The sequence below is a fragment of the Schistocerca piceifrons genome, chromosome 2 (genome assembly GCF_021461385.2).
Source record: "Schistocerca piceifrons isolate TAMUIC-IGC-003096 chromosome 2, iqSchPice1.1, whole genome shotgun sequence".
Taxonomy (NCBI): Eukaryota; Metazoa; Arthropoda; class Insecta; order Orthoptera; family Acrididae; genus Schistocerca; species Schistocerca piceifrons.
Genome location: NC_060139.1, coordinates 720,027,138 through 720,048,477, shown reverse-complemented (window position 1 = coordinate 720,048,477; position 21,340 = coordinate 720,027,138). Strand labels below are relative to the sequence as shown.

The window sequence follows — 21,340 nt, the reverse complement described above, 5'->3', positions numbered from 1 at the left end:
TTGTCACTACGCATGTGACGGCCATGGTGCCTAGACTATACGGAAGGGACTCCTTGGTATGGAGTAGATGTCAGCTATCGAAGTGGAGGTATTGCTGGTGGTTGGTATGTTTGATATTACGGAGGTACTGATGTAGCCATCTTTGTAGTAAAGGTCAACATCGAAGAAGGTGACTTGTTGGGTTGAAGAGGACCAGGTAAAGCGAATGGGGGAGAAGGTGTTGAGGTTCTGGAGGAATGTGGATAGGGCATTCTCACCATCAGTCCAGATCACGAAGATGTCATCAATGAATCTGAACCAGATGACGGGTTTGGGATTCCAGGTGATTAGCAAGGATTCCTCTAGATAGCAGCAAGCTGAGCTGCAAACACTGTGCTTTATTCTAAGTGGGCTTTGACACCCCACAAGCTTATGACTGCATGAACGGCTACCAAAAAATTGTGGCCAAGAAACAGCTGAACTACCCAATTGCCAAGCATACTACCCAGAACAACGTTCTTAATTTTAATGACTGCTTCACAGCCTGTGCCGTATGGATCCTTCCTACCAACATCAGCTTTTATGAATTGCTCAGTTGGGAACTACATTCCCATAATCCTCCTGGCCTCAGTCTTCGTTGGTTGTTGTCCTTCAGCCACCTGTCTCCTTCACTGTTCCCACACCAGCACTACACAGCCTTCTGTTCCACAAGTGCACCCACAGTCTTTTTACTCGTCTCCTTTCCCACTACCCCGTTCCCACCACCTAACCTCCCGACTGCACCTAGCTGACCTAAACTCTTTCCACCTCATTCCTGTATGGCTGCCACAAGAGGCATTTTATTTCCTCCACCCCTACCCTGTTGCCCTTCCCCTTCTCATTGCAGCTTCCTCCATCCCCCACCACCTGAATTGCTTCTCCCATTGTATGCAGTTGCTCACAATCTGGTCTCAGCAGCCAGAGGCAGTGGTCATGTATGTGGGAGCTGTGTTTGCATGAATGTGTGTATGTGTATGGTGTCTATTTCATAAGAAGGCCTTCTGGCTGAAAGCTAATGTGTCAAGTAGTCTTTTTGTTGTCGCTGTTTACCACTCGACATTTCCGCTATATGGTGGGTAGCAATCTATCCTTTTGATAATATTGTCATTATTCCATCCTTATATGCCATTATTTGATCCTGTAGCAACAACAACAACAATAATAATAATATTTAAATCAAAAAGCGTCAGTGAAAGTGAGAGGAGAAAGCGCAAAATGGTTAGAACCAGGAAAACAATTAAGACAAGGCAGCAGTCTGTCTCTTACCCTTCCCAGTTGTACCTACAAAATATGACTGCCAGCAAAATTACAAGACGGAACAGTTAGAGGAAGAACATAGTGTTCGAGGTTTGCAGATGACATAGTCCTTCTGGCAAATGATGAAAAAGAATTACAGGATAACATGGATACAAAAAAATGGTTCAAATGGCTCTGAGCACTATGGGACTCAACTGCAGAGGTCATTAGTCCCCTAGAACTTAGAACTAGTTAAACCTAACTAACCTAAGGACATCACAAACATCCACGCCTGAGGCAGGATTTGAACCTGCGACCGTAGCGGTCTTGCGGTTCCAGACTGCAGCGCCTTTAACCGCACGGCCACTTCGGCCGGCCATGGATACACTGAAGCTAAATGAAAGATTTATGGAGTGAAAGTCTATACAAAGAAAACAAAAGTAATGAAACTATGAGGAAATAAAAAGTTAATTATAATGCTGAATGGAAAAAGATTAGAACATCTACAAAACTTTAAATACCTAGGAAGAAAAATAGAAACCAGCTGGAAAAGCAGCACAGTAATTAAAACCATGAAAGAGCCATATTGCAAGAAAAGGAGAATACGATGTGTGTGTGAGGAAAGTAATGAGATTGACAACACTGCGAGTGATGTGGCAACACTGTATTGTTCTACTTGTGTAGACCACTACATTCATCCTTTTAAGATGCGCAGTCCGAGTTTCAGCTCTGTACAGCTATCATGTGATTTTTGAGTGAAGTTGCATGTCTGTTGTGTGTTACAAAAGTGAAACAATAAAATTTAGAGCAACGTTATGCTAAACCAAGTTTAGTGTTAAACTTGGGGAATCTGTAAGTGTAACCTTTGAAATGCTGAAACAGTTATGGGGAACATTCCTCATCAAGATTTACAAGTTTTTCGTCTGCACAAATTATTTTTGGAGGGCTCAGAACATGTTGAAGATGAATCTCACTTAGGGAAATAAAAAGAAATGCTGACTTGCTCTTTTGACAGTAGGGATGTAATGCTTAAAGAATTTGTTTGTCCAGGACCTACTGTCAACCACTTGTTTTACAAAGATGTCCTTGGAAGTCTCAGGAAAAGGGTGGATCAAGTGAGGTCGAACATTGCAAACAAATGGATGCTGCATCATGACAATGCCCCATGTCACACAGCTGCTTCCAACATGGAATTTTTAACCTCAAAAGGCATTCCTGTTGATCCACATTGTTGTTGTTGTCATCAGTCCTGAGACTGGTTTGATGCAGCTCTCCATGCTACTCTATCCTGTGCAAGCCTCTTCATCTCCCAGTACTTACTGCAACCTACATCCTTCTGAATCTGCTTAGTGTATTCACCTCTTGGTCTCCCTCTACGATTTTTACCCTCCACACTGCCCTCCAATGCTAAATTTGTGATCTCTTGATGCCTCAGAACATGTCCTACCAACCGGTCCCTTCTTCTTGTCAAGTTGTGCCCCAAACTCCTCTTCTCCCCAATTCTATTCAATACCTCCTCATTAGTTATGTGACCTACCCATCTAATCTTCAGCATTCTTCTGTAGCACCACATTTCAAAAGCTTCTATTCTCTTCTTGTCCAAATTATTTATCGTCCATGTTTCTCTTCCATACATGGCTACACTCCATACAAATACTTTCAGAAACGACTTCCTGACCCTTAAATCTATCCTCGATGTTAACAAATTTCTATTTTTCAGAAACGCTTTCCTTGCCATTGCCAGTCTACATTTTATATCTTCTCTACTTCACCTGATCTGAGTCCTTGTGACTTTTTTCTTTTCCCAAAATTGAAAAAAGGTCTTAAAAGGATGTCATTTTGGAACTCTGGAGAACACTCAAAATAATGTGACTGACATGTTACAGGCTGAAGGGAACTATTATGAAGGGGACAGTATTCTCATTCGGGGACAAAAACTCTGGTAGACAAAAAAATCAGTCACATTACTTTTTTCACACACTTTGTATTCTGCTACAATGTGGACAAAGTTTTGAGGAAAATACTAATAAGATTTTTGTATTGAATGTCCTGTTGTATGGTGTTGAAGATTGACACTGAGGAAGAAAGATAGAATAAGGCTGGAGGCTCTTGAGATTTGGACATGGGAGAGGATGGGAAGCATAAGTTAGATTGATAGAGTGAAAAATCAAGAGGTCCTAAGAACAATAGGAGAGCAAAGACAATTACTGAACACAACAAAAAGAAGGAAAAGAAACTGCAATGCAAATATATTAAGAGAAAAAATTGGCCAAGTACTAATATGACTCATGCAGTGAGGATTCTGCATAAACTTAAATATGTGTATAGATGATTTGTCCATCCTGTGAATCGAGTATCTCAACTATTTTTGCCAGTTATCGAGGTTGACACTGGCAAGACATTAGTATAGGAAATTCCTAGACTTTTGAGAATGTTTTAATTTAAGTTTAAATGTTTTGTGTAATTTCAGATTTGCTATTGTAATTCCTGAGAAAAAGGGGCATTTAACAGATGGACAAATGTACATTCAGCTAACAAGTGACAAAAAAACTTTTCTTGTATGATGTAATAACAAATAAGCAATTTTCACTGTTTCCTTTTATATGTCTTGTGAAACTTTGCTTCTTGCCAAATTTCATGATTCTAGGTCAACAGGAAGACACTATAGGTTTCAATGAGGGAGTTTGTGAGCATCAAAATATGTGACATAAATAACTTTATCTTTTGATTGCAATTGACTCAGAAGCTCAAAGTTTTTACACTGACAAGGCAAACATTAGTATGCAAATTTCAACTTAATACATCTACTCATTCCTCAGAAAAAGGATTCTTAACAATCAGACAGACGGACAACCAACAAAGCAATCCTATAACTGTTCCATTTTACTGACTGAGGCATGGAATCCTAAAAAGGAGAGTGTTATAGAAAGATGACTTAAAGAGGTACGCAGAAGAGAAAACAAGGTGAGGTAGGAAGAGACTTCTGATTCTGGATGATATGATGGACGGCTACATACACAGCAACATTAAGAAGGAAGCAATGGATGGCAGGAAGGAACAGACACACAAAGGACCTGCTAATATGGCAGAAAACTGACGATCGTGATGATGTGTTCAAATTAGCTTAATTTGGTATCATCACATGAATTTGTTTCTGTTTCAAGTCAAGTTTACAAGAGTGTGATAGAGCGTTACTGTTCTTTTTGAGTGATGCAGAGCTTTGCAGTGCTGATCACCATGTTGTATTAGCTGACAGTCAGCAACAACAAGATGAAAATGTTCATTTATTGTCTGAAATCAAAGAAAGCAGGCTTCAGATAACAGCTGAGAAAGAATAGTGTCTCTAATAACATACATTCCAAAAACAGTTCATATGTTTATCTGAAATTCAAGAAACTGTGATACGAGATTTATCTGAACAAACACTGTGGAAGTGACACGTTTGTGTGGCCTTCATACACAGCAAGCTCAGAAATATTCATCTTTTAAATAAAAATCACCTTTTTGCTGCAATGTATTTTATTTCTTCTAGACACATTTCACCTTCTACTTTAAGGCATCTTCAGCGGAATCTAGGATGATACAGTTTTGTTTCAATATGCAATATTTGTAGATTATAACACAGTACACATCTTATTTTTTACGTAAATAAGTGATTACTTACAGTTCCTTGTGTTTTTGACTGGCATCTGTGTTTCCTCTCATCTGATCATATCCTGGAGGTACCACTACAGCTTCAATTGAAAAACATAGGCATGTTTTCACGTTACAAACTTTTTCTTTACAATTTTCATACTGTTTGCGCTAACTGCTGTGGAACACTCTTAGTCTTCCGACACTAGTTGTAGATATAGTTATGACTTTGAATCACAATTATCGGTAAAATATCTAGAAATAGTGATAGAAGAGTGATGGTGCTCCACAGCAATTACTGCAAACAATATAAAAACTGCAAAGAAAAAAGTTCTTAACATGAAAAATATGCTTATTTTCATAAGTGAAATTACAGTGCGACCTCCCGCATATGACCAAGTGAGAGAAAATGCAGATGCCAGCCAAAAGCTGAAGAACTGTAAGTAATCACTTATTTACGTAAAAAATAGTATGAGAACTGGTTTATAATCTAGAAAGATTGCATATCAAAATGAAATTTTATCATTCCAGTTTCCACAGAACATGCCTTTAAGCCTGGAAGAAATAAAATACAATACAGCAGGAAAAGGCAGTTTTCATTTAAAAAACAAATATTACTGTGGAAATGTTTTTATTTAGAGTGCATTTACATGCAACCCTGACCTGGACACACATTGAAAATCTTCCTGAGCAAATAAAAATAACGGGAATACTGAATTCAGAGAGTGTTTTGCATCAAGGCGGACTCAGTTTCTGATATTATTGTTTTTCTATGCAAACAGGGACCAAATGGAAGAGTTCCAAGGTAAAATTATGGTTAATGATAATATCCTCAGATGTTGGAGAACCTAAACTAATACTGAAATACAGTCTGAGCAAATAATAATAATAATAATAATAATAATAATAATAATAATAATAACAACAATAATAATAATAAATTAGAGGGAAAAACCACATGTTGTGATAAATAAAGATTTTAAAACTTCCTGGCAAATTGTAACTGTCTGCTGAACTGGGATTCAAACCCGACATTTTTCCAAGAGCATATGCTCTGTCAATAGAGCTACCAAAGCATGACTCACAACATGCATCACAGCTTTACTTCTGCCTGTACGTCTCCTACCTTCTAAAGGAAGGAAGATTCGGTTTAACGTCCTGTTGACACCGAAGTTATTAGAGATGGAGCACTAGCTTAGCCTGTGTCAACAATGGGGAAGGAAACCAGCTGTGTGCCCTTTCAAAGGAACCATCCTGACATTTGCCTGGAGCGATTTAGGGAAATCACGGAAAACCTACATCTCAATGGCCTGATGCGGGTTTGAGCCATCGTCCTCCCAAGTGCGAGTCCAGGGTGCTAACCACTGTCCCGTCTCACTCAGTCTCCTACCTTCAAAATTTCACAGAAGTTCTCCAGCATACTTTTTGGGATTAGCACTCCTGGAAGAAAGGATATTGCAGAGAAATGGCTTCACCAGAACCTGGGGGATGAATTTTCACTCAGCAGCAGAATGTGCACTGATTTGAAACTTCCTGGCAGACAAACTGTGTGCCGAACCGGGACTCATACCTTTGCCTTTCACAGGCAAGTATTCTAGTGACTGAGCTAACAAAGTGCAACTCACAAACAGCACTCACAGCTTTACTTCCGCCAGTACCTCAGCTCGCTGTGAGGAAGGTCACGAGTAATGCTTTGATAACTCAGTAAGTACAACACTTGTCTGTGAAAGGCAAAGGGCCCAGGTTAGAGTCCCAGCTAGGCACACAGTTTTAATCTGCCAGGAAGTTTCAAATCAGTGCACACGCCACTGCAGAGTAAATATACATTCTGGAATAAATATGTTATTTAATGTGTGATTGTCTGAGCATTATATAGCCACAAAAAAATAAATAGACGAATTATGTAAATGAAAAATTATGTAAATACTTACATTATGTGTATTCTGATTTTCATCATCGAAACCCCCCTCAACATGTGCAATGGAATCAGGAGCTGGAAGCACTCTGTCTGTTGACTTTCCAGAATCTACAAGAAGAAATAATTGTAACTTGATTTTGTACAGTTTTTAAAAAAAAATCTCACGGGAGAGATAAGGATGGTTCTCGGGTAGGGCAATCTTTATTGTCTGTAATACAACATACAATCACCATTGATCTTTATTTTACAATTTCCATTACCAATCTTGCACCATAAAAAAATAAACCCATCGGCATTCAATTTCTTCTTCCTTCAGCTACTCAAAGTAAATGGCATACTAGGAACAACTGTACCATGCATTGCGTTTATGCTCAAAAAGTGTAAAGAACTAATTCTTGGTGAACAGTTCACTGTGAGTCCTAAATGGAGGAAAAAGTAAATCAATCAGTGTGTACAATATACAGAGTAGCAGGGAAAATGCAAAGAACTCTACATGGAGCCAGAAAGAGAGAGAGTATGACAGACTGGTGAAGGAAAGGTTGGTTGGTTGGTTGGTTTTGGGGAAGGAGACCAGACAGCGTGGTCATCGGTCTCATCGGATTAGGGAAGGATGGGGAAGGAAGTCGGCCATACCCTTTCAGAGGAACCATCCTGGCAGTGAAGGAAGGGGATGGAGAGCATGAGGCAGAGGGCATGACAAGTGACAATGTGGGTCAAGGACAAAGGGTAAAGGAGAAATGGAGAGAAGATATACACAAATAGGAGACATGGAGTAATAGGATAGCAGATTAGAAGTGGGAGGGGATGTGGAGGTGCGGCGATGGTTGTAAATGGAGAAAGAGTTAAGAAGTGTGCAAATAATAGAACGAAGCCAGAAGAGAAGAGTAGATTATGTATTTATGGTGATAGAAATGTATTACGAGGGAGCAGATACAGAAGGAAAAGAAGGGTGTAAAGAAAAAACAGGTTATGGTGAAGCTAGGGAGAAGTGTAATGAGGGAACAAGTAGGATGAGGGAAAAAATAGCAAGGGGGAAATAAAATGGACAGAAAACAGCAAGGACATAGAGTAATAGGATAAAGTATAAATCAGTTTTGTCACGTAACAAATTCACTATTGTTGCAGTTGCATAGCTAATCAAGTTCCACTCTGAAGCAAAACAGAGTAGTTTTTAGCACTCATTTATTCTTCATTCATTGAATTCTGTAGATCCTATCGAGAAAAGTGAATCTTCAGGGACATGGAATGAGTCAAATTGCACTTTAACAATAGATAAGAAACTCTTAAAAGATTCAATATGTGCATTGTATTAACAATACACTATCAGTATACTTCTTATGCCACCTCATGTTAAATAGCAAATTTGGAAGGAAAGCCACTATCCCCAGGGAAATAAAAAAAAACAAAAACTACTATTTCTCAGTTATGTAAATAGTTTCCTTTCTCTTCTATTGAGAGACTAAAATTTATTTGCATTTACATTTAAAAGAAAACACAGCAATTATTGACATATGTAACAATAGAGGCCTCTCTACAATACACTACTGCTTGTCATGCAGCCCAGTAGTAACTGCTAGCATTTAACCACTTCAGCATACTTAACACTATTACAAACTGTGTTACAACAGATAAAACTCTTGTCAGGTTGTCAAAAATCAGCACATGTAGTTAAACCTCTAATGACTCTGAATTGCAGTGTTCATAAAATACAATAAAAACATACTGGGCTAAGTGTCCTCATCTTGTGTTAAAATCTTCTGCTTCCATCCTTAACTGCACCATCACACACAGCAACCATGCACCAAGGAATGTCATCTTAATTAGTTGTGTACACTAAATGTGTTCAGCTGAATCTTTTTCTAGTGTCTGGGTGTAGGTGAGCTGTTATATCCTAGGTATCATTGGATGTGCAGTTACTGAATGAACCATAATGCAATACCGTCGGTCACCTGCTTTCCCTTGTTTCCAAATACTGCCAACCTCCAGACCAACAAATTACTTAATACAAGTATGTATCTGAATTAAAATAGACAAAGCTCATTCTGTTATCTCTCATTTGCAGGTTAAAAACATCAACATATTTATTTTTATGAATAAGTATTTCTAACTCACTCAGCAAGTTGAGTTTTCTTCCTTTCCTTTCCATGTGTAGAATCCTAAGTTGTCCTCTATTCCCTTTAAGAGTGGCCTGTTTCGTACACATGGCCACCTAAAGCTGACTTTTCATATTTCCTCTGCCAGTAGCCACACATCCACAGGCATCTGAGGCATAGCTGCCACAACACCCAGACAACAGGAGAAACATAGGCCGGACACTTGGAGCTGACAGTTGATGAAAGCAACACCTGGTACGTCGTCATGGTGTGTGTTGTCATGGTTAAGGGCAGAAGTAGAAGATTTTAACGTACAATAAGCACCCACTCTATACTGGGTATTTAATGTATTTTGCAATTCCACATATATGTTGTTAAAGTTGTAATCATATGTTCTGTGTGTTGACAACCTGACAACAAGAGCAGTGTCTCTCAAAATGCATTGTTGCTGTGTTAAGTACAACTAAAGTTATTGAATGCTACCAATTATTACAGATAAAGTATAACAACAACTATCTCACATCCAAAAAATTGATAGTCTTTTATCAGGCAGCTTTCTAACAACCACAGCTACTTAAAAAGTAGGTGACAATAATCTTCAATCCTTCAATCTAGATATTAAGATAATATGCAGAAAGAATAGTTGAAGACTTATGTTTTTAATTTACTCTAGTATTAGCAGGTATCTTCAAAAATTTTCGTTTACGTGAGATGGGAATCTAACAAATACCTCTGAAGCTTTGAACTCTAGACAAAAAAGCAAAGTCAATGTGAAAATTATTTTGTTCGTTGTGTTATGACAGTGAATATCACTGTTCATCTGAAACTGATTTATATTACCTGCCCCAGAAACAATCAGGGAATAAAGGTACTGAGAAGTGGGTAGGAGTGTTCCAATACCCTGAAAGAGGTCGGTTTGAGAAGTGTGGTGTAAGGATACCCTAATCGAAATCCTTTCAAATGAGTCTCCTAGCAGCAGGCACTAGCTGGCAAGCCTTAGCTTCTAGAACTCTCTATAATTTCCTACCTTTTATGATGGAGAGGACATCATTGTGTAGTGTCAATAATGCGAGTTACTAGAGAGCACACGAAGCAGTAGCGGAGCAGTCTCAGTTGAGTGAACATGTACTGAAAGAGTCCTGGGTCATAAATATGCAGAATTGAGATAAATGTGATTAACAGCATACTGAGAAGAGTATTTCATTGAGATAAGAATGTTAAATTGTCCCGGGCTTCTTCAGAGTGAATGCCTTTTGAAATTTGTCAGTTTAATCAAAGTGAATGAGTGCAATATAGTCAGGTGTGGTTTCCACTGCTTGAAGATGAATAAATTAAGTTAAAGACATCAACTTTTAGTTCAGAAGAACATTATCATCTCCTATGATTAATTTTGTAGTAAATAATTAAGACTTATGACAAGTACAGTCGCCGGCCGGAGTGGCCGAGCGGTTCTAGGTGCAACAGTCTGGAACTGCGCGACCATGTTGGTTGCAGGTTCGAATCCTGCCTTGGGCATGGATGTGTGTGATGTCCTTAGGTTAGTTAGGTTTAAGTAGTTCTAAGTTCTAGGGGACTGATGACCCCAGAAGTTAAGTCCCATAGCGCTCAGAGTCAAGTACAGTCAGGGAGTAGTTTAATGCTTTGCGTGAACACAGCTGAAGTAAGTCTCTTACCCTATAATGCAATAGCTACCCATTAGAATTGCAGTCAGATCCATGCAGTGAGAGCTTACAGTGGTTACTTACTGAAAACAATATCCTTACTGTTAACGTTTCCAGAACAAAATACTTTGTTTATGTTAAGTGTGTTGTCAGAGAAGATAATTCCAAAAGATAACAGGGAGTGAGAATATGCATAATAAACCAATACCCATCTTTTGCAGGAGAACTTGTGTGAAATTTGGAAGGTAGGATGAGGTACAGGTGGAAGTAAAGCTGTAAGGATGGGTTGTGAGTCATGCTCAGAGTGAAGAAATCATTCTGGAAACATCCTCTAGGCTGTGGCTAAGCCAAGTCTCTGCAATATCATTTCTTCAAGATGTGCTAGTCCTGCAACTTTGCAGAACTTCTGTGAAGTTTTGATGGTAGGAGACGAGATATCAGTGGAAGTAAAGCTGTGAAGGCATATTAAGCATTGTGCTCGCGTAGCTCAGATGACTGAGCCAAATATATTCCTCTTTGTTTCCTGTATAATATGTTTCCAAATAATTTTTGCTTTATATTTGGAGTCTTTTATTTATTGTTTGTAGCCATGTGTTTCATTCTTCTAACAACAGACGGGAGGAATTTGCAAAACTAATGATATTGGAATTTCATCTACTGACTACACATTGTCATCTGAATTAGAGAGACAAGATCATTAGAATTGTCCATCCTTGTCCTCATTTATGTTCAACATGAATCTTGTTTCTTTTATGGGAAAATGTGAGTCAAAAGTCATGTAGAAATATGTTTAAGAAAGAGTTAAATTTTTAACCTACACTGTCCTCTGTGTAAATCTTCTAATATCCCTTTTTTCTAAATTAGTTGGACACCCTATCACTCCACAGATAGGATGATGCAATGCAGTAAAAAATTATGTAAAAGTTATCTATGGTTCATGAAATGGGAACTACTATCTGTTGAAACAAATAATTCTAGTTTCTCTAGCGAGAGATCTTGTCTCCCTCAATCTCTTCTGTCTTTGCTTCCGATGTAGATGCATGCTTTGATAGGTGGTGCAGTATCCTAAAGTACAGATTCTATGTCAATATATCAGTTAGACTCTGAAATGTACTTATTGAAAGTGAATTACTGCATCCACCTTCCCCTAACCTTATTTATTTGTTTCAGCATTAACCTGAGATGAGGTGACCTGGAAGTCTTGAAAAGGTGATGCAACTGATTGGCCTCCATTGTGGCAGTATACAGGGTGTTACAAAAAGGTATGGCCAAACTTTCAGGAAACATTCCTCACACAAAAAGAAAGAAAATATGTTATGTGAACATGTGTCCGGAAACGCTTACTTTCCATGTTAGAGCTCATTTTATTACTTCTCTTCAAATCACATTAATGATGGAATGGAAACACACAGCAACAGAACGTACCAGCGTGACTTCAAACACTTTGTTACAGGAAATGTTCAAAATGTCTTCCATTAGCGAGGATACATACATCCACCCTCCATCGCATGGAATCCCTGATGCGCTGATGCAGCCCTGGAGAATGGCGTATTGTATCACAGCCGTCCACAATACAAGCACGAAGATTCTCTACATTTGGTACCAGGGTTGCGTAGACAAGAGCTTTCAAATGCCCCCATAAATGAAAGTCAAGAGGGTTGAGGTCAGGAGAGCGTGGAGGCCATGGAATTGGTCCGCCTCTACCAATCCATTGTTCACCTAATCTGTTGTTGAGAAGAATACGAACAATTCGACTGAAATGTGCAGGAGCTCCATCGTGCATGAACCACATGATGTGTCGTACTTGTAAAGGCACATGTTCTAGCAGCACAGGTAGAGTATACCGTATGAAATCATGATAACGTGCTCCATTGAGCGCAGGTGGAAGAACGTGGGGCCAAATCAAGACATCACCAACAATGCCTGCACAAACGTTCACAGAAAATCTGTGTTGATGACGTGATTGCACAATTGCGTGCGGATTCTCCTCAGCCCACACATGTTGATTGTGAAAATTTACAATTTGATCACGTTGGAATGAAGCCTCATCCGTAAAGAGAACATTTGCACTGAAATGAGGATTGCACATTGCTGGATGAACCATTCGCAGAAGTGTACCCGTGGAGGCCAATCAGCAGCTGATAGTGCCTGCACACGCTGTACACGGTACGGAAACAACTGGTTCTCCCGTAGCACTCTCCATACAGTGACGTGGTCAGCTTTATCTTGTACAGCAGCAACTTCTCTTACGCTGACATTAGGGTTATCGTCAACTGCACAAAGAATTGCCTCGTCCATTGCAGGTGTCCTCGTCGTTCTAGGTCTTCCCCAGTCGCGAGTCATAGGCTGGAATGTTCCGTGCTCCATAAGACGCTGATCAATTGCTTTGAACGTCTTCCTGTCGGGACACCTTCGTTCTGGAAATCTGTCTCGATACAAACGTACTGCGCCACGGCTATTGCCCCGTGCTAATCCATACATCAAATGGGCATCTGCCAACTCCGCATTTGTAAACATTGCACTGACTGCAAAACCACAATCGTGATGAACACTAACCTGTTGATGCTACGTACTGATGTGCTTGATGCTAGTACTGTAGAGCAATGAGTCGCATGTCAACACAAGCACCGAAGTCAACATTACCTTCCTTCAATTGGGCCAACTGGCGGTGAATCGAGGAAGTACAGTACATACTGACGAAACTAAAATGAGCTCTAACATGGAAATTAAGTGTTTCCGGACACATGCCCACATAACATCTTTTCTTTATTTGTGTGTGAGGAATGTTTCCTGAAAGTTTGGCCGTACCTTTTTGTAACACCCTGTATATGGAAATTCGCATGATCAGTCTTAGAACCTGCCTTAATTATCTTTTCATCATTTATACAGTCTGATTACAATTTCTTATACGCATTTTTATGCATGCCAGCAGTGGTGATTCAAATCTGTATTACTGATACGCGGTTTAGCATCATGATATACAGTTTAGCATTGCCCTATTAATAACTGACTGCAAAAACCAGATATGCTGATTTTGAAGTTTGATTTTTATTCAAATCATTTTCTTTATCAGAACTCTCGTCTTTCCTTAGAAAACTGCTGCTCTCATCAATTCCTTTAGTAAACATTTTTAATGATTAACTCAGAACCGAAGCAGAAGTGAAGTGAAGTGTAGTATAGTGTAATGTAACAGAATCATGAACAATGAAATTTTCTGTCCCAGCTCTTACAGAATTACTGTTATTTACACCAGCTGAAATCAACTGATTATTGTGTAAGAAACAGTGATTCTAAAACAGCCAATCTCTTCCTATAATTTCTCTCTAAAAACTGTGCTTGAGGCACTGTTGATGTAAGCTTTTCATTTTGGGCGCCACAGCCACAAATTTATTGAAGGTTGGTTGGTTGGTTGGTTGATACGGGGAAGGGGACCAAACAGCGAGGTCATTGGTCCCTTCGGATTAGGGAACAATGATAAAGGAAGTCAGCTGTGTCCTTTCAAAGGAACCATCTTGGCATTTGCTGGAGTGATGTAGAGAAATCATGGAAACCTAAATCAGGATGGCTGGATGCGTATTTGACCTGCCGTCCACCAGAATGCAAGACTAGTGTGCTAACAACTGTGCCACTTCGGTAGGTTTTATTGAAGGACACCTTGGCTGTTTTATAATCACTGTTTCTTACACAGTAAAAAGTTGATTGCGGCTGGTGTAAATAATGGCAATTCTGAAACAGCTGGGACAGAAAGTTTCATTATTCATGATTCTGTTATATTACACTATACTTCACTTCTACAATATGGATGCTAATTGGTCACCATATGTTGTTGTTAATGTTTCACCATGATTGTCAAATAAAGCATGGACTACCACTTTGACATCTAAATCACTTAAGGTAGTTGGATCTAGAAACACATTGTCAATGGCTGTTGCACTTCATTTTTTAGTCTTTGATGGAAACTTTTCTGTGGCAAACAGTCCAAAACTGGATGACAACTACTCTAGCTGCTCTCAATTAGTACAGTCTCCACAAACAATGATTCTCTGTTTATTAAAACTGTCTTACACTTTATGAAACTTCTGAGATTTCCTGTTGGCAGTCTGTAAGCTGTAAATAGTACTAATTTGTGTTTTTTCTACCACTACTGTGGCACAACATTCACAGAGTTGTTGGACACAGTATTAGTTAACCCACAAGATCTGCCAGTTAATTTCAATTTTTGCGTATACAGCCACTGTCACTTTCATCCTGTTGGTTCTAAAGTACAGGGTGTGGCAGCATAACTTCCCGATTTGAAAACGAAATAAAACCCATTTTATGAATCAGATTTTTAAAAAAATAATGTAATTACATTTACATGTCTAAAGTTTTGATTCACACAGTTTTGAAGTCATTTGAGGTAGATGGCACCCCCCACAAATGCCTGGATGCAGCGACATAACTTCCTTGTTTGTCATGCATGCCATTCAGACTGTAGCTGTCGTAGTGGGTTGGGAGTGGTCTCATTTGACAGGGGTATTTCTAAAGTGTTATTCTCTTCCAGATTAGTCACCATCATGCATTGGAACAGTGAGGAGCAAGCAGGTGCTCTGTGATCGCAGCCCACCACGCCTTCCAAAATTTCTTCAATGTAGCGCGATGGGCCATGTCCTGGACCAGAAATAAATTATTACAAGGGTCCCTATGTTCAGGCAAATGATGAGTACAATACGATGAAGAACTTGAGTCCATTAGCCACCATATCATGTGAGAACACTGCGGCAGTGAGAGCTTCAATCTTGCAGTACCAATGGCATTCTGCATGCAAACATACATGTGACCTTGGACTTTCCAATCATTCAGTGAGACAAATTCTACACAATGATCTTCATTACCATCTGTACAAGTTGGTGATTGGGCAGGAACTCTCCGAACATGACTTTAGTTCTTGGAGGAACACATGAGGCACTTCTTGAAAACATTGACGCAATTGTGTTTTTCAGTGATAAAGCCCATTTTCACCTGACTGGATAAGTTAACAAACATAAAATGTGCTACTGGGTCAACAGCAGTCCCCAAGAATTGCATCAAAGGCTGAAGTCACAGTGTGGTGTGTAGTTTCCACAGCTGTGATTGTTGGTCCCTGGTTTTTTTGAAGAAAATGGGGTAATAGTGACAGTGAATTAAGATTGGTATGTGAATATGTTGGAGAATCTTTTTTTTCCATGACTTGAAAAACTGGACTTAGGAGACATTTGGTTCCAACAGGATGGAGCAACAGGCACACTTCAAGGGCTGTTTCAAGGGAAGACTTCCTGGAGCACCTGATCGCAATTTGGACTGGCCAGCCCACTTCCAAAATTTAGCCCCATGCAAATTTTTTGTGTGGTTGTATGTCAACCATCTAGGGCCAACATCTGGGCAGAAAATGCAAACATACCCACTGCTTTGCTGGTAAGGGTCGTAGAAACACCAGAAATCGGCTTACTCAGTGTATGAGCAATGGGGGCGTCACCTACCTGACTGAGTTTCAAAACCGTGTAAAACAAAACATTAGATATGTACCTACATTAATAAAATAAATAAATGTGATTCATAAAATGGGTTTTATTGTGTTTTGAAATAAGGAAGTTATGTTGCCGCACCCTGTATTATGATATTAGCTAGTATCCAACAAGATGTGTCTGTTCTGTTTCAGTGACTTCCATGTGATTTTAAGGTAAGCACAATGAAGCTGATGGCATTTCACCTGTTCTTTCACTATCCTGTTTGGCATTAGAAATTCATCCTTTTCTTTATGGAACTCCTGAGATTTTGATGGAAGACACTAAATGAGTGTCCATAAGATCTATGGTTTCTTACCCTCAGCTGCAATATTTTGTTTTGTTAGTAGTAGTTTCAATTGGAACTATATTTATTCTGTAGCTCTGTCTTTTCACGAAAATTTAACCTGAAAAGGTCTAGGGAACTAATTGGAAATCACTGTGTTATAATGTATATTGTTTTATTGCTTTTTGCAATTAATGCTGCAAGTAGATTTTTGCTATAAACATTCAAATGACGGTACTACCATCAAAGGCACCAGATAGTGACCACCAGCTACTGATGACGAACAGGAGAATCATTAAGGAATGAAAAAGACAGAGAACCAAGAATGGAGAATTATAGTAAGGAAACTGAAGGAAAAAGGAAGTCAAGGAAGAATACGATGAGATTATGACGTAAATGTTACCAAAGGGTGAACTGAAAACTGGAGAAGAAGATTGGGGATAGTTTGAAAGTGCTATGGTAAAAGCTGCTGTAGTTATATGCGGAAGGACAACTGGCAGAAAATACAGTTAACTCAGAGGTGTGAGGAGTTGCCCAGGGAGGAGGGGGGGGGGGGGGGGGGGAGGACTTGACATTGAAAGAAATGAAAATGGTACTGGACAAGATGAAAGGAGGACAGGCAGCAGCAGAGGCTGGGAAAGAGCGGCCTTATCACGTGATGACGGTGGTAAGTGTCAAAATGGTGAAGGCAGGAGGAGAGGCCGGGAAACCGGTTGTACCTTGTGATGTGGGTAGTTTGAAATTTGAAGACTCCACAAGACTGGAAGAAGGTGCTAACTGTCCCTATATTCAAGAAAGGAAGTAGGAAAGATTGTAGAAACTACAGGGGAGTAACAGTGTTATCACATAGTGCCAAGTTATATAAAAACATCCTGGAGTCAGAATCCAAACAAGGTCAAGAACAAAGTGAGAGAGGAACAGCACATGGCTTCAAACTAGGGCGGTCAATTGTTGACCTCATATTTGCAGTGAGGTAGCTCCAGGTGCACCACTATGAATTTCGGGAAGACCACGTGATGGCCTTTTACGATATAGAAATCTTCTACAGAAGAAAGGTCTGGCAGTCACCACAAAAGAAGGGTGTGGAAAAAGAGACATCAAGAATATTGGAAGAGATGGACTGTGAAAGTCTCAGTTGTGTGAAAGTGCAAAATGAAAGGACAGTTTAATACCATCAAACAAGTGATGTGAAATGGGGCAGTGCATTGTCACCTTTCCTATTCACTGTGGTCTTGGATGAAATAACATTTAAGGTGGGGGGGTGGGGGTGGGGTGGGGGGAAGAACTGGAGATGACAAGATGAAAGCAATGGTGCTCATGGATGACTTGATGATCTGGAGAAACAGGGAGGAGGAGATTCAGGAACAGTTGGGTGCTTGGGAGGATGATGTTTAGTGTAAACAAATGTGAGATCCCGGTTACAACTAGAAAGAGAGCTAGACCAAATAGTGGAGTAAGGACTGGAGGTGAACAATTGAAGAAGGTGGGAAGTGTTAAGTACTCGGGAAGTGTGACAGAGAAAATAGGAAGAAATGAGAAGAAGATCAGTGAACATGGCAGACAGGCACAAGCATTCCTGTGAAGTGTTAGGGGCCTGGTTTGGAACAAATACAACCCACAAAAAACCAAAGAATCTACTACACCCAAATACTGACCTATGCATCTCAAACATTGATAGTGAAGATAAGAGATGTAAGCATATTACAGTCATGTAAAATGAAGTTCCTCAGAAGTAGGATACAAGTAACAAGGAGAGACAGGATGACAAACGGGTAAGGGAAATAGTGCAAGAGGAACCCTTGCAGAGTAGAAACATCAAGACTAAGATGGTAGGTGAACTTTTTTTAAGTGCACCTACCATCTTAGTCTTGATGTTTCAATCCTACTCTACATAAGAGGATTCCAAAGCAGAAGTGTGAAATGGAGACACAAAGAAAATGACCATGAGGAAGACCAAGAAATAGATAGCTGAAAGGTTTCGAGGAGTGTGTTGAAAAAAAGAGGTGAGGATTGGATAAGAGTGAACACAGAGAGATGGTGGGGAAACAGGGCTAGATGGTGACATTTATGTTCCAAACAGACCCAGCCTGTGTTGTTGTTGTTGTCGATGATGATGACGATGATTCAAATGTAAACCTGTGACTGACTGAGGGCTACAGTGTTTTGATTTAAAATTATGGTTCTTATTTCCACAATATTAGGTGCTTTATTGAATGATACAATTTACTGTGTCATACTCTTGCACTGCCTTGTTTAATATTTTGGATTTGTTCATTCAAAACAATTTCTTTCACATACAAGCTACAAATATTCCAACATTTCAAATAAATGTCATGAGAAGAATTCAACCCACAAATCACATTTAAAAAATGTCTTACATAATATTCTTTTATTATGAAGGATTAATTTTGAGCTTTATTACAATCTATTTATCTCCTTGTTTGTGTGTGTGAATGAAAGAAGATCTAATAGAAGACAAAACTAAAGCTAGAAACATCACTCAGTTCCTGGATGCCGAGAATGATGCAGTACCGGTTTACTGTTTGAAGTTCCACGTACTCATATCACCAATCATTTAGTGAGTCTCCCCACATACTCCACTGAGCAGACACTGGCAATGATATTATGTACACATTTACATCTGTTCTGCAGTCATAACTGTGGTACCATGGAGTGATACCACCCACTGGCATCTCACAGCTGGCAATGGAAAGGCATGTTTCTGACAGACGCTGACATCAGTTGCACAGGTACCCGGTGCATCCAAAGACGCCCGCCCACTGGGCCATGCTTTCAGCTGCTACAACTATGAGGGCCCTCTCCTGCTGCAATATAGGACAGCTGGCAGCAGCTACACATTCCAGTCTCTGTCACAGTCTTTGACAGTCTTCAGCCTTTGACAGTTCACCCATGCATTAGGGGGAGCCTCACACCACATGCTACTTCCATTTGCTTCTTGTGATAACTGGACTTTACTGCTGTTAATTTCTTTTCAACACTTGGAGAGATCTACAAGTTAAGTGAAACTTCTGTTTGCTATATTACGTTTTTGATAATCATTTCTGCTTCTGTCCAGCTTCCCTACAATGACAGGTGCAGCAGCACCAGTCCATAGCCCACCTCTCCTTACCATTGTGTACAAAGTAGTACACAACAAACATGGTGACAAGATATTTTCATTTCCATGTGTCGCAGTCTTCAAGTCTCATGACTTATTACTTTACTGTCATCTTTTTTGTTGCTTTTATCTGTTGTGGGCTTGTATTCCCCTGTGTTTGTTTTGCTTGTGCTATTTATGGTCTACGTTCTGAGGTTGCTGCATTGGCCTCTGGTTTTTTTCAGTGCTATTTTGTATTGCTTTTTCCATCTTTGTGCATTGCTTAGTTCAAAATGTCTACCATACCACAATTGCCTGCTGCACCACATACCATTGATCTTAACTCGGGTTATTCAGTTTCGGAGCAAACAAATGGCACAACTACTTGAAGTGATGATTTGCTTCATGATAGCACACATTGTTTCGAAAATGACACTGGAACCAATGGCAGTGCCCTCGCCCATACGCTGCATTTGTGCTGCCATTTCATGAACTTAAAGGTACAATAGAAGACTGAAATGAATACCATGCACAGTTCAACATGAACATTGCAGTACATTATATACAATGTCCTGACAAACGTTCTTACTTCTTGACTCGGCAAGAGTGACTGTTAATAGGTTGTGCACCAAACACTCTCTCACCTCGCACCCAGAACATGCAAAGATGAGGAACTATTACAGGCGCTTACATAGTATTATGAGGACAGAGTGCAAGTGGCAGCTGCCTGTTACAAATTCTTTAGGTTGCGTAAGCAACAAGGACATACACACCTTCAGTGGGTAAATGAATTGCAGGGCCTTACTAGGCAGTGCAGATTCAAATGTGACTGTGGCAGATACTACAGTGATTCAATGATTCGTGATGTGATCATGCACAACGTAGTTAAATCTCGACATACCCAGAACATTACCTTCAACAGGTTCTGCAGATTCTTGGTTGACAAGATACCTGAGGAAATGCAGCAGAAAGTTATGAGGTAGCAACTGTTTGTTCTGTAGATAGACAAGACAAATATGCCTTGTGACACGGATGGTCACAACCACAGTTTTCATGTAAACTAGTGTCACATTTGGCACAATGATTGAAGTCATGCCCTCAGTGTGATACTGCATGTGATCACCGATTTTGCCCTTGGCATGAAGCAACTTGCCTTTTTTTTTTTTTTTTTTTAAATGGGGTCACGTACAGTCTGTGTGCTTACAGAAATGTAAGGCACAGCCTTCTGCAACTCCTTCAAATAAATCTAACTCACAAACAGTGTGTAGTGTGTTTTCAAAGCCCAAAAGTGTCACTAGTGCAAAAAACAGTGTAATGGCCATTAGGAAAGGTTTTCCTGCAGTGCTATGTAAGGACAATAAACTTTTTGTATCTCTTACCATTGCTGGACAATCAGTCCATTTGCAACTTGACACTAGAGCTTCAGTGACTTTGTTCAAGCAGTCATGAATTCAGAACGAGATTTTCACTCTGTGTGCGCTGATAAGAAACTTCCTGGCAGATTAAAACAGTGTGCTGGACTGAGACTTGAACTCGGGACCTTTGCCTTTCACAGGCAAGTGCTCTACCATCTGAGCTACCCAAGCATGACTCACGACCTGTCCCCACAGCTTTAAGGAGATGAGGTACTGGCAGAAGTAAAGCTGTGAGGACAGGGCATGAGTCGTGCTTGGGTAGCTCAGTTGGTAGAGGACTTGCCCGCGAAAGGCAAAGGTCCTAAGTTCGAGTCTCGGTCCGGCACACAGTTTTAGTCTGCCAAGAAGTTTCAGTCATCAATTGCTTGACAAACTTAAGTTGTGCACCTCACGCCATACATTCATGGGGTATAACAGCCAAGACATTCCTGTCTTGGGCACTTTTAGACTTCTTGCAACTT

At 39.9% G+C, this 21,340-nt stretch overlaps 1 protein-coding gene across 1 annotated transcript in view; it reads right to left on the bottom strand.

Moving 5' to 3' along the window:
- Positions 1-21,340, bottom strand: part of LOC124776804 (DNA repair protein REV1) — a 137,466-nt gene that overhangs the window by 29,142 nt on the left and 86,984 nt on the right. Inside the window, exon 10 of the mRNA XM_047251954.1 lies at positions 6,819-6,913. Coding sequence (XP_047107910.1) covers positions 6,819-6,913 — 95 coding nt within the window. The remainder of the gene's footprint in view (positions 1-6,818; positions 6,914-21,340) is intronic.